This window comes from Cyrtonyx montezumae, unplaced genomic scaffold, assembly GCF_038088225.1.
Source record: "Cyrtonyx montezumae isolate F1298 unplaced genomic scaffold, pur_monq_1.0 scaffold_37, whole genome shotgun sequence".
Lineage (NCBI taxonomy): Eukaryota > Metazoa > Chordata > Aves > Galliformes > Odontophoridae > Cyrtonyx > Cyrtonyx montezumae.
Window position 1 is genome coordinate 332,277 of NW_027072042.1, and position 19,054 is coordinate 351,330.

The 19,054-nt window shown below is 55.7% G+C and overlaps 3 protein-coding genes across 6 annotated transcripts in view; 2 read left to right on the forward strand and 1 right to left on the reverse strand.

Moving 5' to 3' along the window:
- Positions 1-354: 354 nt before the first annotated feature.
- Positions 355-3,057, forward strand: NEU3 (neuraminidase 3). Its single transcript, XM_065745706.1, has 3 exons — positions 355-444; positions 540-773; positions 1,579-3,057. The coding sequence occupies exons 1-3, from the start codon at positions 379-381 to the stop codon at positions 3,055-3,057; spliced, it is 1,779 nt and encodes a 592-aa protein (XP_065601778.1). The 5' UTR covers positions 355-378.
- Positions 3,058-4,754: 1,697 nt separating this feature from the next.
- Positions 4,755-10,504, forward strand: P4HA3 (prolyl 4-hydroxylase subunit alpha 3). 4 transcript variants are annotated; one of them, XM_065745759.1, is made up of 13 exons: positions 4,755-5,143; positions 5,444-5,586; positions 5,820-6,040; positions 7,161-7,313; positions 7,418-7,469; positions 7,558-7,715; positions 7,798-7,974; positions 8,206-8,270; positions 8,558-8,717; positions 9,116-9,178; positions 9,470-9,538; positions 10,049-10,145; positions 10,315-10,504. In XM_065745759.1, the coding sequence occupies exons 1-13, from the start codon at positions 4,965-4,967 to the stop codon at positions 10,383-10,385; spliced, it is 1,608 nt and encodes a 535-aa protein (XP_065601831.1). In that variant the 5' UTR covers positions 4,755-4,964; the 3' UTR covers positions 10,386-10,504. The 4 variants fall into 4 exon arrangements, with proteins under 4 accessions (XP_065601831.1, XP_065601832.1, XP_065601833.1 ...); XM_065745760.1 differs by having other exon boundaries at positions 8,558-8,663; XM_065745761.1 differs by lacking the exon at positions 10,315-10,504 and having other exon boundaries at positions 9,121-9,178; positions 10,049-10,136.
- A 3,615-nt stretch (positions 10,505-14,119) lies between these two features.
- PPME1 (protein phosphatase methylesterase 1) overlaps positions 14,120-19,054 on the reverse strand; it is a 28,051-nt gene continuing 23,116 nt past the window's right edge. The window contains exons 9-14 of the mRNA XM_065745769.1: positions 18,797-18,929; positions 18,056-18,185; positions 17,398-17,442; positions 16,356-16,420; positions 15,518-15,585; positions 14,120-14,581 (exon numbers count right to left, since the gene is read on the reverse strand). Coding sequence (XP_065601841.1) covers positions 14,563-14,581; positions 15,518-15,585; positions 16,356-16,420; positions 17,398-17,442; positions 18,056-18,185; positions 18,797-18,929 — 460 coding nt within the window. The 3' untranslated portion in view covers positions 14,120-14,562. The remainder of the gene's footprint in view (positions 14,582-15,517; positions 15,586-16,355; positions 16,421-17,397; positions 17,443-18,055; positions 18,186-18,796; positions 18,930-19,054) is intronic.

Below are 19,054 nucleotides of genomic sequence, written 5' to 3' on the forward strand. Positions count from 1 at the left end.
CGGGTGCGTTGGGGTTTGGTGGTTACTGGGGGGGTGGGGAGCGTTGAGGGTGAAGGGGGGGGATGGTGGTTATGGGGGTTTGGATCGGGAGATTGGGAAATTTGGGGTGGTGGGGGGTGTCGGGGTAGAGGGGGTCCTTGAGGGCTGCGGGGGGTATGGGTGTATATTGAGAAGTATTGGGGGGATTGGGAAAATCGGGGTGGTGGGGGGGTCAGGGCATGGGGGGTGGAGGAGGGGGGTCTCTGGGTGGGTTCGGGTGCATGGGGGGTGTTGGTGCATGGGGTTTGCATGGGGATATTGGGAGAGCTGGGGTTTTGGGGAGGGGGTCAGGGCATGCTGGGATGGAGGGGAGAGGGTCTGTGGGACAGCAGTGACCCCATGCTCACCCGCACTCGGGTCCCTCTGGGGACAGGTACCATGGCTCAGACTGTCACCTGGCTCAAGGTGAGTCCTCATCCCATATCCTGGGTGGGGTGGGGGGTGTACACGGGGACACCCCCCTTTTCTCACCGTTTAACCCCTCTGATCCCAAATCGCAGTGGCTGTGCGGGAACAGGGAGCGCCCCCGAACCCCCGAGACCCCATTCAGCCCCCCCCGGGAGACGCTGTTCCGGCAGGAGGGACCCGAGGGGGCGACGTTCCGCATCCCTGCGCTGCTCCACGTGCCCCCCCTCACCCTCCTGGCCTTCGCTGAGAAGCGCTCCTCCACCCGGGACGAGGACGCAGAGTTCCTGGTGCTGCGCCAGGGGCAGTGGAATGGGCATAGGGTGAAGGTAATGGGGGAAACCGGTGGGGGAAAAGGGGGGGGGTTGGGGTTTGGGGTGGTGGTTTTGGTGTTCAGGGTGGTGGATTCAGTGTTTGGGTGCTGGGTTTAGGGTCTGGGATGGTGGTTTTGGGGTTGGTCTAGAATTTGGCATGTTGATTTTGGGGTTTGGGGTGGTAGTTTTGGTGTTCATGGTAATGGTTTTGGGGTTTGGGTGGTGGTTTTGGTGTTCAAGGTAGTGATATTGGGGTTTGGGTGGTGGTTTAGGGTCTGGGATGGTGGTTTTGGGGTGGGTCTAAAGTTTGGGATGGTGATTTTGGGGTTCATGATGATGATTTGGGGTTTGGGGTGGTAGTTTTGGTGTTCAGGGTGGTGGTAATGGGGTTTGGGTGGTGGTTCAGGGTCTGGGATGGTGATTTGGGGGTTTGGGGATGGGTTTAAGGTTTGGGATGGTGATTCTGGGGTTCAGGGTCGTGGCATTGGGGTTTGGGTGGTGATATTGGGGTTTGGGTGGTGATACTGGGGTTTGGGTGGTGGTTTAGGGCGTGGGATGGTGGTTTTGGGGTTCATGGTGATGGTTTTGGGGTTTGGGTGGTGGTTTTGGTGTTCGGGGTGGTGATATTGGGGTTGGGTGCTGGGTTTAGAGTTCAAGGTGGTGGTCCTGAGGTGCATGGCAGTGTTCTTGGGGTTGAGTTGGTGGTTTAGGAGTTCGGGTGGCGGCTCTCGGGTTTGGGCGTTAGGCTTTACAGCTCGTGCTGGTAGTTCTGAGCTTTGGGGGAGCTGTTTTTAGGGCTGACCCTTACCGTTCCCACCAGTGGGGCCCTATAGAGGAGCTGGCCGAGCTGACCCTCCCGGGCCACCGCACCATGAACCCCTGTCCTCTGTACGAGGCCGCGAGCGGCACCGTCATCCTCTTCTGCATCTGCGTGGAGCGCCACGTCACCGAGCGGCGGCAGATCGCCACGGGACGCAGCGCCGCGCGGCTCTGCTGCTCCTCCAGCCCGGACCGCGGCCGCACCTGGAGCCCTCTGCGGGATCTCACCACCGAAGCCATCGGCGCCGACCTCCCCCGCTGGGCCACCTTCGCCGTGGGGCCGGGCCATGGGGTGCAGCTGGACTCGGGTCGCTTGGCCGTGCCGGCGTACGCCTACTACGTGCACGGCCGGCTGTGCGGCGTCCCGCTGCCCTGCTGCACCCGCCCGCACTCCTTCGTCTTCTACAGCGACGACCGCGGCCGGAGCTGGAGGAAGGGATCGCTGCTGCGGGGCATGAGGACCGGAGAGTGCCAGGTGGCCGAGATCGCTGCTGAGGACGGAGGGACGATGCTGTACTGCAGTGCCCGTCGGCCGTGCCGCTGCCGGGCCGTGGCTGTCAGCGTTGACCGTGGCCAACGCTTTGGGTCCCCAGCGCCGTGCCCGGCGCTGTGCGAGCCGCCGCAGGGCTGCCAGGGCAGCGTGGTCAGCTTGGTGCCGACCACCAGAAGGTGTCCGACAGGCAGCGCCGACACCCAGAGCCCCGGGGGGGTCGCACAACGTCGGCTGCTGTGCTGCAGCTCAACCAACCGGCAGCGACAACGCGACGCGGGCAGCGAGAGTCCCAATGGGGACGCCCAGCTGCTCTGCACTTCGCCCCCCACCATCAGTGGGTGTCCTACAGGCACCACCGGCCCCGAAAGTCCCAACAGGGTCACCCAGCCCTACTCTCACCCAACTGACCAGCAACAGCGCTGCGATTTTGGGCTCCGCGTCAACACCGCGCTGCCCAACGAGTGCCCTATAGGAACCGCCAGCACCGAGACCCCAGGTGGGGTCACCCAACGCTGTCTGCTCCGCTCCAACCCAACCAACCAGCTGCGAGCGTGTGATGTAGGGACCAAGAATCCCAACGGGGGCACCCGACGGTGGCTGCTCTACTCCCACCCCACCAATAGGCGCCACCGCTGCGATTTAGGGCTCTATGTCAACACGGCGCCGCCCAACGAGAAGGGCTGGCGGCACCCAAGGGTGCTGCAGGAGGGACCTTGTGGGTATTCTGACCTGGCCGTGTGCCCCGATGGGGTCATTGGGTGCTTGTTTGAGTGCGGGGAGGTCAGTGCCTACGAGGAGATCGCCTTCTGCCTCTTCACGTTGGACGCCGTTGGAGGCACCGAAGATGGTGAAGGCTCTGAGACGTCGTGCTGTGGGGAGGAACCCATTTTTGGGGTTCTGTCCCCAAAGAGAGATGGGGGGAGCTCAGAGGAGGGTTTTAGGGATGCGACCCCAGCGGACCCACGGCATCATGAGACTTTTAATTAATGCTTTCCTATTTACTGACTGACGCCCATCGTTGCGTTGGCGATGGTGTAGAAAGGAACTGGGAGTGATGGGACGTGGGGTGACAGCAGCACACTCCAGTGCCCAAAACTTCTGTAAAATGGTCATTTTAGGGGCTGTGGTGGTGCTGGGTTGGGGTTGTTGGACTTATTCGGGGTCTCGGAGGTCTCCAACCTCCACAATCCTGTGATTCTCAGCTGGGGAAAACCCAAAGCCGGAGATGAGTTCCAAGTTCCTGACTGCTCCGTGCCATGAGATAATATTTCTCCTTTTATAGAGTTCTTCCCCGTTTTTCCACTGCCTGATGCCAGCTCAGAGCTGAGCTCTGTCTGTGCCCAACCGCAGGGGACGGGTGGTGGCCGTGTCCCTGGGCTGGCGGTGGCAGGTCAGCACGGGGCAAATAAAGACTCCAAAATGGGCAGAATCCAACTGGGTGGACATGGGATGTGAGGGATGGGGACGTGGGGACACGGAGCGATGGATACGTGGAGGCATGGGGAGGTGGGACACGGAGCAAAGGGGACTTGGGACAGGGATTGATGGGAACGTGGGACGTGGCATGGAGGAGGTGTGGGACATGGAGAGATGGGGACATTGGGATGAGTGGAGGATGTGGAGTGTTGGGGATATTGGGTGTGAGTGAAAGGGATGTGGGACAGGGAAGGCAGGGGACACAGGACTTGAAGTGATGGGGGCTTGGGACGTGGAGTCTTGGGGATGTGGGGCGTGTAAAGGGGATGTGGGACACAGAGTGAAGGGAGTGTGAGTGATTGGGGCATGGAGTGGTGGATACGTGGGGCACGGAGTTGACATCCAACATGAGGTCGTGGGGATGTGGGACACGAATGAATGGGGCACGGGATGCGGAGTGATGGGGACGTGGGGTGATGGAGATAACAGGACACGAAGGGGACACAGGGACGGATGGGGACAGGGTGGGATTCTTAGCATGGGGACAGCCAGGAGAGGGATACAGCCAGGGTGGGGACAGGGAGAGATGGGGACATCAAAAGGGGTAGGGACAGGTTGGGGACAGGGAGGGTGGGAAAAGGACAGAGTAGGAACAGGATGGGTGGGGACAGGGAGAGATGGGGACTGGATGGGACTGTTACAGGACCAAATGGGGATGGCTGGGAAGGGGAAAGCCAGCATGGGGACAGGGACAATGAGGACTAGCAGGATAAGGACAGGGAAAATAGGGACAGGGTGGGATTTTGAGAGGACAGAGTGAGGACATCCAGGAGGAGGACAGCCAGGATGGGAGCGGGATGGGATGGGACCATTAGAAGGGGTTGGGGACAGGGAGAATATGGACAGGACAGGATGGGAGTAAACTGAGATGGGAACAGGGGGAGATTATTACAGGACAGGAGGAGGACTTCCAGGAGGGGAACAGGAGGATGGAGACAGGCAGGATGGGAACGTGGATGGAAGTGTTGCAGGACAGTGTGAGGATGGCTGGGAAGGGGACAGGGAAGATTGGAACAGGATGGAATTATTACTGGACAGAATAATGGGGATGAGAAGGATGAGGATAGGAGGGGATGGAGATGATGGGAGAGGATGGGATGGGGACAGGAACAAGAGGAACAAAGAGGATGGGGACAGGGAGGACAGGGACGGGATGGGATGGAGGTGGGGATGATGGGGACAGGATGGGAGGGGGGGACAGAGGACTGGGACAAGGAAGACAGCACGGCTCACTCCAGCACGGGGACAACCAGGACGGCCCAACCACACCGGGGCCAGCCAGGAGGGGTCGCCACAACACCACCACCACCACCACCACCACCACCACCCTACAACCCCCCTCATCCCCGTCCCATCCTTCCGTTCCCTTCCTTTCTCTCTCTCTCTCCCTCCCTCCCACTGCTGCCTCCGGGAGGGGGATGTGGGCCGTGGGGGTGCTGGGGCTGGGGGCCCTGCTGGCCTGGCTGCCCCCCACCCACACCGACACCTTCTCAGCGCTGCGCAGCATCCGACAGGCGCGGGGCAGTGAGGGGCGGCTGCTGCGGAGGCTCCGTGCATACCTACGGGAGGAGAGCGCCCGGCTCCGCCGCCTGAGCAGGTAGGGACCCCCCGACCCCAATGGGGGACACCCCACAGCCAACTCGTCCCGGCCCTGGGTTGGGGATCAGCTGCTGGAAATGGGGGTTTCAAGGGGAAGAGGAGCACCCGTGGGTGGCACTAGGGGGGGGGGGGGAGGAGGTCTCAGGGTGGGGATTGGGGGTTGGGGATGTGGGTGACACTTTGGGTCCAGGTCTTCCCCCGTTCACAATGTTTTCCCCACAATTTGGGCCAAGTTGGGGTGCTCACAGTCCCTTTCCCCGGATGGTCACCTCCTCACCCGTGGTGCCACCCCGTGTAGGTTCTACGAGAAGGTCCGGGCGCTGCACCAGGACCCTGGTGCCTCGGTGGACAACCCCTTGTTGGCCTTCAGCCTCATCAAGCGCCTGAGCTCCGACTGGCCCAGCGTCATCTACAGCAGCGAGGCCACCGAAAACAGCCGTGGTACAGCAGAACGACGGGGTGGAGGAGACAGAGGGGAGGATGGGAGGGAAAGGAAAACAAGAAGGATGGAATGGAGAGGACATCGGGGAGGATTGGATATAGGGAACAATGGAGAGGATGGGATGGAAGGGACATAGGGGAGGATGGCATGAAGGGGAGCTCCACCCATCACAGAACCGATGAGTTGGAAGCCCCAACCGAACCCCACTGCACCGCCCCATTTCCCCCCTCAGCACTCCATGCCGGGTTCCAGGAGCTGCAACGGGAGCTGCCCGGAGCTGAGGACCTGGACGGGGCAGCACGAGCGCTGATGCGGCTGCAGGACGTCTACGCACTCAGCGTCAAGGGCATGGCCAACGGCCTCTTCCAGCGCAGCGGCACCGCCCGCCCGCCCCTATACAGCCCTGGCAGGCGAATCTCTCTCTCAGCTGATGACTGCTTCCATGTGGGCAAGGTGAGGGCGTCTCAACCCCACGGGGCGTTTCTCACAACAGCTTAGGTTGGAAGAGATGTTATGGATCACCCGGTTCCGACCCCATCTCGTTTTGGTGCCACGGAACGATGCTGAGTCTTTCTCTTCCCGCATGGAGGTGAAGGGGCCGGGCTGAGTCAGCCCGAAGGCATCCCATGGCTCTCACCCAAACTGTGGGGATTTGTGATGGTTCATGGCTCAGGGAGGGGAAACTGATGGTGTCAGGGAGCCCTATGATCCGGTCCCAGAGCCTGAGCCATCCCAGTGCTGTTCCAAGGCTTGAGGGTTTCCCAATCCCGGTCTGGGGGTAAAAGTGGGCCCATGGGTCCCTGAGAGGGAATTCAAGAGCTCTGATCATGATTGAGGTTTTTTTTCATGGCAGAGTTCCCACTGCAGAGCCAGGACTGAGTCACAGAGCATGGGATGGGATGGGATGGGATGGGATGGGATGGGATGGGATGGGATGGGATGGGATGGGATGGGATGGGATGGGATGGGATGGGATGGGGCAGGGTGGGGCAGGGTGGGGTGGGTCAGGGCAGGTTGTTATAAACTTGGATGGGGTGGGATAGAAATGAGGTTGAAGAGGTGGATGGGATGGGATTGGATGGTATGAGAATAGGGAGGGAACAGGGATGGGAATGGGATATAGTTGACATAGGGATTGGGATGGAATGGAGATGGAAATGGTTTGGAGATTGGAGGAGGACGAACATTGGGATGGGGGTAGATATAGAGATGGGATGGATTGGAGATGGAGATAGTAATGGGATGAGATGGAGATAGGGTCAGGGATAGGATAGGATAAGGGATGAGGATGGAGGCGAGGATAAGATGGAGACAGGATGGGGGAACAGTGATATTTATTGAGGTGAGAAAGGAAAAGAAGGGATGGGACAGAGAGGATAGAACAGAATAGGGACAGGGATGATGATGTGACCAGATGTGTCTACATGAATGGGAACTGGGATGGGATTATCTGCAGCGAGGATGGGAAGAGTTGGAACAAAACAAATTTAAATGGTGACGGGAAGAGACGGGAGAGGAAAAAGGCCAGGCTGACCCAGCAGCAGCTCTGAGCACTGCCTGCACTGCCTCGCAGGTGGCCTATGACACGGGTGACTACTACCACTCCATCGCGTGGCTGGAAGAGGCCGTCAGCCGCTTCCGCCTCTCCTATGGCAGCTGGAACCCCGAGGAGGAGCGGGGCAGCCTGGAGGACGCGCTGGACTACCTCGCTTTCTCCTACTTCATGGTATGACCATGACCCCCCCAGTCCCCGTGGCCTGACTCCACCCCCAGCACTGCAGGGCTAAGCCTTGGGCACGGGGATGCTCATGAGCTCCCTGTCCCATCCAGGCTGGAAACGTCTCCCATGCACTGACTCTCTCCAGGGAGTTTCTCCACTATGGTATGTGGGGTTGGGATGTTGGGGAGAGGCGTTGGGGTGTTCCTGTCACCTCTGTATGGGCTTGGGAGTGACGCCTCCTCTCTGGTAGATCCCAGCAACCAGAGGGTGACGAGGAACGTGGCCAAATATGAGAAGATGCTGGCAGCAGGTGGGGACCGTGCGGGGAGACCCCTGCAGCGCCCCAATGCCACCCACCTGCAGAACCGGGACGCCTACGAGGAGCTGTGCCAGGGCCTGGGGACACAGGTAGGTCTGGCAATGGAGTACCATAGTCCCCACCTCTTCAGTGGCCCCATCCCCACGTCCTCTCCATCCCTTCTGTCCCCAGATGGCCCCGGAGCAGCCCTCACACCTCGGCTGCTCCTACGAGACCAATGGCAGCCCCTACCTCGTGCTGCAGCCCGCCAAGAAGGAGACGCTGCGGCTCCAGCCCTACATCGTGCTGTACCACGACTTCGTCAGCGATGCCGAGGCTGAGACCATTAAGGGGCTGGCAGGGCCCTGGGTGAGCAGCTGGGTGGGACAGGAACGCTGTCCCTAGTGGTGGTGGTGTCCCCTCGGATCATACTTGAACCACCCTGACCTGTAGAGTAGTGGGTTTGGCTCGGCTCCATCCGTGCCACCATTGAGCCCACCACGGGTTTTGGGGACAAACTGGGTCCCCGCTTAGATTTGAGGTCTCCAGCTTGAGGGTGGCTCTGTCTTCAGCAACGTACCCTCCTCATGTCCTCTACAGCTGCAGAGGTCTGTGGTCGCCACTGGAGAGAAGCAGCAGAAAGCAGAGTACCGGATAAGCAAGAGGTAGGAGCCACCGTTGGGATCGATGTGTCCCCATTGCCACAAGTCCCCAGTCTGCTCCCAAATGAAGTCAGTATTGGGGCTGAGGTTGGGTGTCCCACTGCTCCCAAACGAAGTCAATATTGGGGCTGAGGTTGGGTGTCCCCATTGCTCTGAAATGAAGTCAATATTGGGGCTGAGGTTGGGTGTCCCATTGCTCCCAAACGAAGTCCATATTGGGGCTGAGGTTGGGTGTCCCCATTGCTCCGAAATGAAGTCAATATTGGGGCTGAGGTTGGGTGTCCCCACAGTGCCTGGCTGAAGGACACGGCCGACCCCGTGGTGCGGGCGCTGGAGCTGCGCATGGCGGCCGTCACCGGCCTGGACCTGCGGCCACCCTACGCTGAGTATCTGCAGGTGGTCAACTACGGGCTGGGCGGCCACTACGAGCCCCACTTCGACCACGCCACGGTCAGGAGGGCCTGGGGGGTCCTGGGATTGTCCTATGGGTGCTCCTGGGGTGGTCACTGGGATGGTCCTCGGGGTGTTGCTGGGATGGTCCTGGAGCAGCCACCAGGATATAGTCTTCGGGGTGCTCCTAGGATGGGTATCAGAATGGTCTCGGGGGTGGTCACCGTGGATTGTCCTTTGGGTGCTCCTGGGATGGTCCTGGGTGGTCCCCAGGGTGCTCCTGGGATGGCGGTTCCTGGGGTGTTCCCTGGGCTGGAGCCTGGAGTGGGCTGTAGGGAGGAGGGGAGGAAGGAACTTCCCAACAGCAGCTCAGAGCCACAGAGGTGTTGGGGTAAGCGGTGCCTCCAAGCAGCGTCCACGTGGGTCTGACCATCTCCGCTTCTTTGTTTTTGGGGCAGTCCAGGAAGAGCCCCCTTTACAGAATGAAGTCGGGCAACAGGATCGCCACGGTCATGATCTACGTGAGTCCCCAGTTTGGTCAGGGGGAGATCCGTGTGGACAGCAGTAGGGTTCAGAGTGAACGTGGTTGGAGAGGGGTGAGGGCAGCCCTAACTCAGACAGCTGTGGGGCTAAAAGAAAGCATACTCCTGGGAGAGGAGTTCAGAGCTCGTGCAATGCCATAGTAAGGAAAGCACGGGGGATGGAAGGGGGGAGGCTTTGTGCCTCGGTTTCCCCAGTGCAAAGCAGTCGTATCTCACGGGGCAGGAGGAGGGTGAGGGCCATGGCTCACATTTTTCGTGCTCCTTTTCCAGCTGAGCGCGGTGGAGGCTGGAGGCTCCACTGCCTTCATCTACGCCAACGTCAGCGTGCCAGTGGTTAAGGTGAGGGGAACCTGCACAAGATCCCTAGAGCAGGAAATCGGGGGAGGCAGCTCTCCCTTCTCTCATAGGGAGTCACAGCTGAGCCCATCCCAACCTCCCGCTCCCTGATCTGTTTTGGGGTGCTGAAGTCCAGCCCTGGAGCTCCTGGCTCCATGCTAGGGGTGCCAAACCCACAGTTTAGGCCTTCCAGCTTTCTTTTAGGAGTGCCAAACCCCCAAACCCCACAACTCCCAGGTGTGGGGTGTATGCCCAGCCCTTGTTTTGGGATGCTGATCCTTAACCCTGAAGATCCCATGTTTGTCCTGTGTAGACAATCCAACCCTCAGGGCTCTCAGTTCTGTTCTGGGGTGCCAAACTGCAGCCCAGAGGCTCTGGGTTTTGTTTTAGGTTTGACAGACCCCAGCCGTTGGGAGCCTGGCTCAGTTTTGGGATGCAAAGCCCCAATCCTGGAGCTCCCAGCTCTGCTTTAGGAGTGCTCAGCCCCGGGCTATGCCCTTTTGTGCTCTGCAGAATGCAGCCCTGTTCTGGTGGAACCTGCGAAGGAACGGTGATGGCGATGGGGACACCCTCCATGCCGGCTGCCCTGTGCTGGCTGGGGACAAGTGGGGTGAGTGGCAGCACCCGGTGTCACCCCAGGGTGACATGGGGACAGAGGGACAGCAGGGAGGCGAGAGGTGCTGAGAGTAGACACATCTCCAGCAAAGAAATTGTCACTAATACTGGAGCTGGGGGTGGGTGCAGGGGACAGACACAGGTGGGGCCCTCGTCCCTTTCAGTGGCAAACAAATGGATCCATGAGTATGGGCAGGAGTTTCGGCGGCCGTGCAGCCGGGACCCCCGGGACTGAGTGACCACGCGGGCTCGAGGACGTCGCTCCTGACCTGGACATTGTCACTGGGGTTCATCCAGGAGAGCACGGTGCTGCAGGGGAGGCTGTGCTCGCTCAGCCGTGGCTTCCAGCTGGGAAATCTGCTGAAAATAAAATGGAATGAGACCCAACTGAAACCTGGGAGAAATCCTTCGGTGTGGCATGAAGGTTTCTAGGGGGGGAAGGAGAGGACGGCACAAAACCCACGCATGTCCCACAGCCCTGATGCCAGCTTTGATCCTAAACACACCCTCTGCCCCATCTCAGCCCCCCGAAGAGGTGCAGCAGTCGGAGCCACAGCATTCCCACAGCCATCAGTACACTCAGAGTGAACAAAGAGAGCGGACCACAGCAGAGCCCATGCTCCAAACACAACCTGCTGCGTCCCACACCCAGCTGTGCCACCTCATGCTCCACTCAGGTGCCAGGGTACAACGCAGAGAGCAGCACGGCCCCCTCTCCTCTATCAACATCACATGATTATTTTTTTTGCAGAGCCTCTGCTCTAAGAGGGATTTTAGTGCTGGAGCCAGGGGCAGCTCAGAGCTGGAGTGCAGCAAAGCCTGTGCAGGGGCTGCTGCCTTCCAGCCTCCCTGGCCCCCAGCCCGTGTGCAGCCCCATCTCCCCAGGGCACTGCAGACAAGCTCCCTTTCTCTATCCAACCGTAGTGCTGGCGTGACTGGAAGGCAAAGGAGGCAGCCGGGCTCCCCAGCAGCACCTGGTGATCAGGCAGGGCCCTCTGTGTTTCAGACAGGGGGACAGGCAGCAGCAGTGCTGTTGGGTTGGGCTCAGCCCCTGCACACACTCTGCCAAGAAACTCCCTGACTCCAAGGGAAGAGGTTTAAGATCTCCCCGTGCACCTGGGCTCTGCTACACCTCCTTGCACATGAAAACCTACAAAGCCTCAGCCCACACTGCCCCAGGTTCCCAGAACCAAAGCATTCACGGTGTTAAAAAACACACGGTCCGACACAGCACAGGTTACTGAACAGCCAAAGCACCACGTTTTATTACTTTCAGATGTTTCTGTACATGTGGGAGCCATCAGTGGTGAAGGGGAGGGGAAGGACACAGGCTGGGGCTCCAGCATCCCCTCCTCCTCCCCACATCGGAGCACAGAGAAGGGATATGGGGACGTTCCTGAGGATGAGACACTTCCATGAGTCACCAGAAAAACCCAACACAGACCTCACCACTGTGACAGCCCAAGAACCACCATGTCCACCCCATCCCACAGGCAGACACTGGAGTTCCTAACCCAGGCTTTGCACAAATGCTTTATGTGGAGGCGAGGGCAACAGACACCGAACGAGATCCCACCAGGATGAGCTGACACAGCGTGGCCTGGGAGCCAGGCTGGAAACACAAACAACCCAGCATCCAACAGCAAAGCCTGCAGCAAAAACCCCAAGCACGGTCCCACAGGTTTCAGCTGCTGCACAGACAAGGTGTCAGGTTTGTTTGGTTGCCGGGCCCGGTTGGCAAACTGTTTTTTGACCTCACCTGAAAGATCCAGGTGTAGATTTTCAGGAGCGTGAAGCACCAGCTGATCTGGCAGACACTGCCCAAGACAAAAGGCAATAGTGGGTCAACGGGCTCCCCTGCTCCTGTCCGTGCAGGAAACCAGCACGGGGCTGCTCTGCCCTGCAGAGACAGGAAGAGCCCGAAGGTTCACTCCAAAATCACATCCAGGTGGGGAAGAGGGGCTGGAGCTCAGCTCACACGGCCCCTTCCTCTGCCAAAGATCACTCTCAGCTACATCATCCCTGAAAAACACTCCATCAGATTTCCAGGGGAGGAAACCCAGTTGGGTTTGGGGGTCTGACAGCTCTGAGCACAGCCCGCAGACTTTCACCCCTTACTACCAGTGCTCATTCCTTGAGAGCATGCATCAGTGGCTCAGAACCTGACCTCCAGCTGCAATAAGCATCAGTGCTTTTCAGCTGGCTTTGGCACCACCTCCCACCTGCTCTGCTTCTGAAGGTGTCTGACGAGGGCAGGCTGAGCAGGACAGGCACAAAGATAGAAGAGAAAAGCAAGCTCCATGCAGCAACCATTTCAACACAGCCTGACACAGCACCCCCCGACGAGCACCGTTTTCAGGATGCCAGCACAGAGCAGCAGCCACCCAGACTTGCACACTGCAGACACCACCGCCTGTGCTCGCAGGCTGTGAGCTCAGAGCAGAACTACGTGCTTTGGCCATACAGGAAATATTTCCTTCCAGCAGCTCCTGGAACCTACACATCACTGAGGGCTTTTGCCTGATGCACGCAGCCACAGAGCTGACAGAACCTGCCCAGGGTCCAAGCTGAAACCAACCTGGGATCCCCACTCCATCTGCTGTTGCTCTCATCCCTGTAGTCATCCTCTCCCAAGGCAGCCCTGCCCAGTGCCCGGGTTCTGACACAGCCAGGACCCAGAGCCTGGCATGGAGCAATGCCACACTACGTATCCCATTGAAATACGTGGTCTCTGCCACAACGTGGGGAGGACTGAGCAGCCTGCCAACCTTCAGGGTGCAGCAGAAGGGGATACACAGCTGCTGAGGGTCCATTTAATCCATCAGGAACTACATCGGGGCTGGATGCTACACCACAGTCACAGGAAACTAATGCAACAATGAACAGAGAGAGGAATGACAGGAGCCAGCAATTCCCTTTCAACACCTGAGTGCCACTGGCCTGGCAACGAGCAGAGCACTCTGCAGCTTGGCTTTCTGGCCTCTAATTCATGCACTTCCCACCCCGATGGGCACGGGGCACAGCACAAGGCCACAACTCACACACGGAGGAACGAGAAGAGCAGCTTCCCATCAGAGTGAATCACCACATTTCCAGCTCCTCACACCATTTCCAGCTCCTCACACCATTTCCCTTTGCCCCACCTGCACCTCAAACACAGCAGAAGATCGGGATGGCTCTGGAGAGCTGCTGCCCATCACAGCTCCCAAGATCAGAACAGAACTACGCCTCAGCAGAACAGCATCACACACTGCCTCCATCATACAGCACGAAAGGGATCTGGACACAAGGCAAATGAAACAAGCTTTCAGACAACCACCAGCAACACACTGAGAAGAAGTGCTGCGATCCGTGTCCGCTCTGATGCTCTGGAGTGATCCTTAGCAGAGGTGAGCACGATCTGATGAACCACCTGAGGGCACGAACCATGAAGAAAAGCTCTCTGTGCAACTGCAGGTCTGTGTGGAAGTATGGAAAGCAGGCAGTGAAATAATGTAGGAAGGGACACTGACAACAAGGTTCTTCCTCTGGTACTGGGGAATCAGCTGCCTGCACCTCTGCATCAGCATTAGCAGGATTGACTCCAAGCTCTTCCAGGAATTTATCTGCTGCACTTCTTGCATCTTTTTCACCCCAACGATGCTGATCTGTGCTCAGTCATGTGTGGCAGCTACACAGAGGGAAGCACAAACACATTCCAGAGGCAGAAAAGGGCCAAGCAGGCAAACTGCCTGTTAGTCAGGCTATTTTTCTCAGTGAGAACTTGAAACAAACTACAAAAACTGCAAGATCCTGAAATGGAGCTCAGGGTCCCCACCTCTGCCTTCTTCCTTTACCCTCTTGTCCAAATTTGCACAAGAAAGCAGCATCAGTCTCCTGCTTAATCCCTAAGGCTCACACTGATGAGAGGAAACCCGAGCTTCCAATGAAGCTGATTCCCCCACTGCTCTAGGGGAAAAAGACATATACATGAAAAACAAAAATGAAAGGTAAGGGGAACTTTAAAGATCATCAGATAATCCCACGGAGGAATCCTGAAGCCTTTGGAAGTGCTGCAGTGCTCTCACTGGTTCTGCACTGTCAACAATCCTTCTGCAGTTGGGTCCAAGGACGCCTGCGAACGATGGAGGTCGATATGAATGACTGCTTGGGGTTTCAGGGCTTCACCTATGGCAGCAGAGAGGAGCCCACTTGCCTGAAGAGCTTTTCATGGTCTTCAACACGAGCTGCTTCCCAGAGAGGAAGTCCCTAAGCACTGACACACTCTGGAGAACTAGTTCTAAAGGACGATGAACCTCACACCAACTTCTCACTGCTGCTGAACTGGAGAGATGAACAGATATGGGATACATCACAGTGGCCTCTGGTGCAGTTTATTTACAACAGGACTCGGTGCTGGAGATAGCGGGGTATTAACAAGCAGGAAACACACTAGGAGGGAAAGAGGAGAGAGGGAGAAAAGGTCATGTTAAAATCAAGGCATTCTCTGCAGATCTCTGGCTCTGCCTCTCCTCCCTCTTACACCACTGCCTCCCACTGCATTTAAAATACTCAGCCCACAGTCCTGCATTTCTACTGTTTCATCCCCAAAGGCACAGGTGTTATGGTTTTATGACCATAAAATCATAAAATCAGCCCTTCAGCATCACCACTCCTGCAGCACTGCACTTGGAGACTTACAGCTTCTGCTGGGGAACTCTTAGCTACAAAGCAGGAGAACCTTTCAGGACTGCACACTGAAACCCCACAGATGACCTCGAGGCAGATCAGCACCTTCTGTGAGTGCAGTCTGAGCACTGGTTTGGTTATCACCCTTATGATGCTGTAACCTCAGCAGTCTTCCCAAGCAGCCCTATCAGTGACAACCTGCTCTCATTGCTGTATGGCTGACACCAGAGAGGCTCCTATAGTCCAGTTCAATGCACACGAGGTCAGCAGACAAAGTCTGCACAGTGGAGCACAGAGCTTTACCTGTCTGATCTGCCAGCATTTCCTGGCCAAAGAAACGTGGTGCAAGTAGCTTTCAAGGCACAAGGCCTTGATTATGTAAATAAAAACCTGCTTAAACCAAATACCACTGAGCCTGTAATTTTGCCCTCTGGCAGGCTGTAAAGAAAGGAATCAGCAAAGTGAGATCTGCCTCAAGATCTTCCTTCAAGGAAAGAGGTTTCATTAACACGAGGAAAGTTTACAGAGGACACAAACACCAAATAATTCCTGGCTGCGATGCCAAGCTGTTTGTTTATATGTGGTTTCAGCATTATGCTACAGCTCCTAGCTACCTCCCACCCTGAAAGCCACAGCCACACAGTGAGAGCAAGAACTCAGCTCAGGCACTGCCTGGCTCTCACACTCTCACAGCCTTACCACTGGAATCCACCGATGGGCTCTGTAAACCTGTGACGGATCAGGAACGTCGCAACAGCTTCAGCAACCTGGGCAGAATTGAAAGGGAAGGGAGGATAACAAGAAACCCAGAGAGTTTCCAAGGGCTGCAGCAGTTCCAGCTTCACTACAGATCCCTGGGATCCTCTTGCTGAATCAAGGTTTGCTGCTTTGAAACTAAAAGTCCAGTCTAAAAGCAGGAGGTGCATGCTCCCACCCTTACTTGGAGGCTGACCACAAAGAGCACAGCATGCAAACACCACCACTGAAACTCAGCATGCAAAAGGAAAGGTTAGGTGAAACCATTGTGGATGCTATTTCTCTGGAGAGCCAAGCTCAGCTGGCTGCCATGCATGCCTCCTCCTGTCAGGACTTTATCTGCAGCAACACGCAGCCATCACTCTGCTCCTTCAGACTGCAAACTGTTTCAATAACATTTGTTTCGTATTTGGAAAACTTGAGCCACTCAACTCAGCAACGAGCTCCAAAAGCTGTGGCTTAGTAGCAGGAGGAGTGGAAAGCTTCTGGTGGGAAGGCAGGAGGTGAAAGGGAACCACACTCCATATGGTAACAGTTAGCTCTATCACCACCAGCTCGAGAATGAAACCTATCAGCTAGCCAAGCCCTTTAGTTCATCTAACATCTTAGCTCAAGCTTTCCAGTCAGCTTAAAAATATGAAATCCAAGCTGCTCTGCAAAAAACTAGCAATGGTATCATGCCCAAAAGGCTCTTGTGGTGTTAAAACTGTGCTTCCTAGTGAGCAATGCCCCTGGTGCACTCCACACAACGCGTGCAGCTTCACTGCCACACAGAGCTCACCTTGTCTGGAGCATCTTCATGGACTGCATGGCCACACTGTGGAAGGACCTGCATCTGAAACTTCCCTGCAGATCAAGAGAGTCATCACTTTTTAAGCAGCCCTGCTTTCTAAACAGTAATAGTTTAGGGAGGCGATCCTCACATATGTAGGAAACAACAGATATTGGACCCTTAAAAGCACTGTGAATAGATGAACTCTTCTAACAAGGATCTTACACTCTTTACAGACCTCACTATGCCTCACTGTGAGCATGAAAAACAGCACAGTCAGCAGGGCAAGGGAGGGGATGGATCCTTCCCCTGTGCTCTGCCCTGCTGAGGCCACATCTGAATACCACATCCAGGGCTCCTCCGTTCAAAAAATAGACAGGGTCCCCTGGAAGGAGTCCAGCAGAGGGTGACAAAGGTGATGGAGAGGTCTGGAGCATCTCCTGTGGGAGGAAAGGCTGAGAGCCCCAAGGCAGAGATTCTCAGCACAGGTTGGGTTACCTTTCAGAGCTGAAACTGTTATCAGATCCACTTTAACATAACATCTATCCTGCTGCCCCTATGCTACTTCCCAGCACTGACTGCCATGGAGATCCGTGAAACTGGGATCAGAAGAAAAAAAAAAATGCATTGATGGAGATGCTGAATCTTTATCTGATAGCAACATCAGGAGACCAGACAGTTCTGGATGGTCTCTAGTGTTCTAAGCTAGGAATGTCACTAGAAAGGGAAAGAAAAAAAACATTAAAGTCTCACAGAACACCATCTGATCCCCAAAGAGGAATGTGGCAGCCCCAGCAGTCACTAGACTGAACAAAACCCATGGAGGAAGCTCATCACAACTTCTAATTTAACCTCTTCCTCCCCAATTTCTCCACCTTTCCTACGAGCACACACAGGCAGTATTTTTTGCACTGACTAAATCTTCAGTGCACATCTGCTTTGAAATAAGACTGCACCTGCTAAGAGGCTACTCCACCTACTTTGTTCACGTACCCCCAGCAACAAGTTGTCACCCAAAAAGAGCATTACAGTAACAATATTAAATATTTACCTTGCATCTGTCCAATTGTTAGATCCTTATCCAGCCTGTCAACACCTGCAATCAAATAAACAGATGTGCTGGAGAAAATCCAGAGAGAACAGAACTAAAGCAGAGCTTTACAAGGCATTCTGAAAGAGACATTTTGGCATAATAAGAAAGCGAACCAAACGTCACCTCTGACAACCACCAGAACATTTCACAGCTGCACCTCAAGACAGTAAAGTGACAGGAGAGAATCCCTGCCTGAACTGTAAGAACACATCCCTTCTACTGCTGAGGTTTTTATCTTTCCCAGCAGAGCACAGGAGGGGCCCACAGCTGGCTGCACAACAGTGACTGTTTCAGAGTCACACCTCTATCTGCAGGAAAGTGTCAGAGCGGTGGAGGCTGAAGGGCAGCTTGGATCTGTCCTGTTTGCTGTCACCCTGCAAAATCCAGTACATCATTACGTGCTGCCTTGATACCAGAGGCTCTGACCTAATTCCAGACATGCAGAGTTCAAGCTGACTGCTTTATGATAGCTCATGCTACGTAGAAAAGCCAGAGTGGAAGAAACAGGCGCCCCGTTCTGAGAGAAAGACTCGAGCCAAAGGCTGAGCTTGTTTTCTAAAGCACAACTGGGACACCACTGAAGTGAACTGCTGCTGAATTTAAGCAAGACACGTACCAGCTAAAAGCAAAAGCTTTGGAGTTGGACAGCTTAGGAAGAGGTTAGATAAGCCCCTGAACCAGCCGTCCCAGTACTTCTCTGTTTTTGCCAGCTCAATTCGCCACGTGTATAAGTGCTCCTTCTTTGTCTGCAGGGAGGAAAGAGAGCTCTGCATTAGAGATCAGTAGAACAGCCCACGTGAAATGAAATCCATATGGAAGTGTATGTAAAAATCCTGGCTCCCTCTGGTGGATTGCACACCCTCAGTTTTTGCTCCTTATTTTCTGTCCAAATCACAAAGTGCACAGAGTTAGCAGGAGCGACACCATTTGTTGGAGCATTTAATTCTCTGCTTTTCAATGGCACCAATAGTTCATGCACTGTCTGCAAAACAAGGGGATAAGTCAGCAGCAATGATTTTCCTTGAGGAATTTACATTCTTAGGCTGCAATTGCCTGCACAGCATCCAGGATTGCTGATATGACTTTGAAATAAGCAAAAGTACCACGAAGGTTCAGAGAAAAGTACTCCTCATTCACAAAAGTCCTATTTCAAGTCATGTGCACTAAGGGCATCTGAGGAAAGGCAACCAAAAACCAAGCAACAAGCCAAGATGGAATCACTGAGATCAGGTCAAGAAGAAAAACAACAGTCCCAATATAAAGGATCCACTGGAGTTGTTCTCATTTATAGCAGAATCATTTGGATAACTATGGGCCAGGGAAGTGCCATGTTGAAACACAGCAAGAAACTCCCTACCTCAGTGTCATCTTCCTTCTTTCTTTTGTTGACAGAGACTCCACCTTCATCATCCTCTTCCTCCTCCTCCTCTTCTTCAATAATGCCCTCCACGATGGCTTTTGGACCTTCAGGACTGGCAGCTCCTTCACACCTGTGAAAATCAAACCAAAAACTGATTCCCTTTCCAAAACCAAAAAGTAGCCAACATAAAAGCTGCCAGCAATTTTTCAAACACTGGAGAAGAAAAATCCCCTCTCCAGTTTAAAAGCAGCTGTG